Source organism: Lepidochelys kempii, chromosome 20 (genome assembly GCF_965140265.1).
Source record: "Lepidochelys kempii isolate rLepKem1 chromosome 20, rLepKem1.hap2, whole genome shotgun sequence".
In the NCBI taxonomy this organism is placed as follows: Eukaryota; Metazoa; Chordata; order Testudines; family Cheloniidae; genus Lepidochelys; species Lepidochelys kempii.
Window position 1 is genome coordinate 25,757,830 of NC_133275.1, and position 1,790 is coordinate 25,759,619.

Consider the following 1,790-nt stretch of genomic DNA (forward strand, 5'->3'; position numbering starts at 1 on the left):
CATGCAGTGCTAGCTATGAGAGAGCCCTACAGCTCTGCTGTTGACAAGGCTCCCTCTGCTGGCTCCAAAGCAGAGCATAGGACATGCTAGTCTATAGCCTTTCAGGAACATTTGCCAGCAATGGGAGTGAGGAATAGTTTTGAGGCTGTTCAAATTTGGGACCTAAACAGATTGATGTTCTCTCTTCAGTTATCACCCGGATTTCAATGCTGTCAGCCAGACCCTCACAACAGCTCCCCATATCAACTGGAGGAAGCCAGAGCCAGCTCTTAGTCTTTAAGAATTATTTTATTGGGGCACAGAAATACCGTGCCTAAATATTGCAGGGAGTAGGAAAGAATACATGTTACAGTAAACAGGACAAGTTAAGGACCAATTTCCACCTTCAATCTCAGTGCAGAGTCGAGTCTTTATGGTCACTTTAATACAGTTTCTGTAGCTTATGAGTTAATGGTGCTGGTCAGGGCTGTGCGACCGGCAGAGACAAGAGGCAGCACTAACAGCATACTGACAAATGCCAAGAGATTGGAAACATTCTGATGTTCTGCTGTGAATCCAACTGTTCAGGTGCATGTGACCAGAAACTGAGGGAAGTCAGAGTGTGGGGACTCGTACCATGCTGTGTTTTCTGCCAGGAACCATTAGAATGAGGCTCCACAGCTGGGAAAGTTTGTCTCATTCCTGAAGGTGAAGGTTCTCAGCGTCCCCTGTGGAAGGACAGCAGGAATGAAAGTCAGTGGTTATGCATATACGTGAAACTCTAGTGCTGAGGATACAGCGTTTACAGACAGTTGATGAGAAGTAATTCTGCAGCTTTCTAGGGGTTTCCACAAACTTAGTAAGATGATTTTATTTTAAAACTGCTCCATCAAAGCACAAAACCTTTGAAAGAAAGTGCTCAGTGGAGCAATGTAAGCTGAAAGCTTGATGTACATTACTGCACAAACCCACTGCTCCAGATTGGTTCATAAAGTCAGAGTGAAGTCATGAACTCATGGCGACAATCAAGATGGCTCAAGGGATTGGCAACAGTGTCAGGGTTTTTCCATCACATGGCTGTCAGCGCAAACTCATAGTGACAAAGTCATTACCTTCTGATACCCATTTGGAGACCTAGGTGAAACAAGCTAGCTGGTTAGTCTGGCTTCTAGGAGTCTAGTGTCACTACCACAAGAACCACTGTTACGATTGGCACTTACTGTCAGTCTCAGCAGAGAGGTCAAGTAAAGAATGAGCACTGATCTCCAATCTCACTCTCGGAAGGAATCTCTAGGGCAGGGGAGGCACTTTTGGCAGGGGGGTAGATGGGGAAGCCAGCAGGGAGACTGCCTGTGCTGGAGATGAATATGGGATTTCAAGTTTCCAGCTGAGCCTTCATTCACCTGAAGTCATCAGCTTCACCTGGTCGGCGCACATCAGGAACTGGTTGACGTGCTCCGTGCAGTTCATCACGGAGGCCTGGTTCTGTTTCAAGCACTGTTCAAATGCAGCGAAGGGCTCAGCGCAGTCGTGGCGGATCTTCTGCACAATCGGGCTGCAACAAAGCAAGCACACGCAGACACTGAGCTCCTCACGGGGAGCGTTGCTGACTGTCACAGGGGACTAAATACTCCCTGCAATAAACCTAGAAAGAACATGTTTAAATCTCTATTCAAAACAGCTGTAGTGAAGTCAGGAACGTGCCCCCCAGGTGATTAGCTGCACAGCGGGTGAGCAGGCTGGCCTGGCGGTTACAACACTGGCATCACCCTACGGAGAACCGGGTTCAATACCCTGCTGTGCCCCACAGT

At 47.9% G+C, this 1,790-nt stretch overlaps 1 protein-coding gene across 1 annotated transcript in view; it reads right to left on the reverse strand.

Annotated features, from left to right (window-relative positions):
* Positions 1 to 269: 269 nt before the first annotated feature.
* The window catches only part of CHCHD5 (coiled-coil-helix-coiled-coil-helix domain containing 5), a 2,078-nt gene continuing 557 nt past the window's right edge, over positions 270 to 1,790 (reverse strand). Inside the window, 2 exon segments of the mRNA XM_073318990.1 lie at positions 270 to 707; positions 1,383 to 1,566. Of these exon segments, the coding sequence (XP_073175091.1) occupies positions 676 to 707; positions 1,383 to 1,566 (216 nt within the window). The 3' untranslated portion in view covers positions 270 to 675.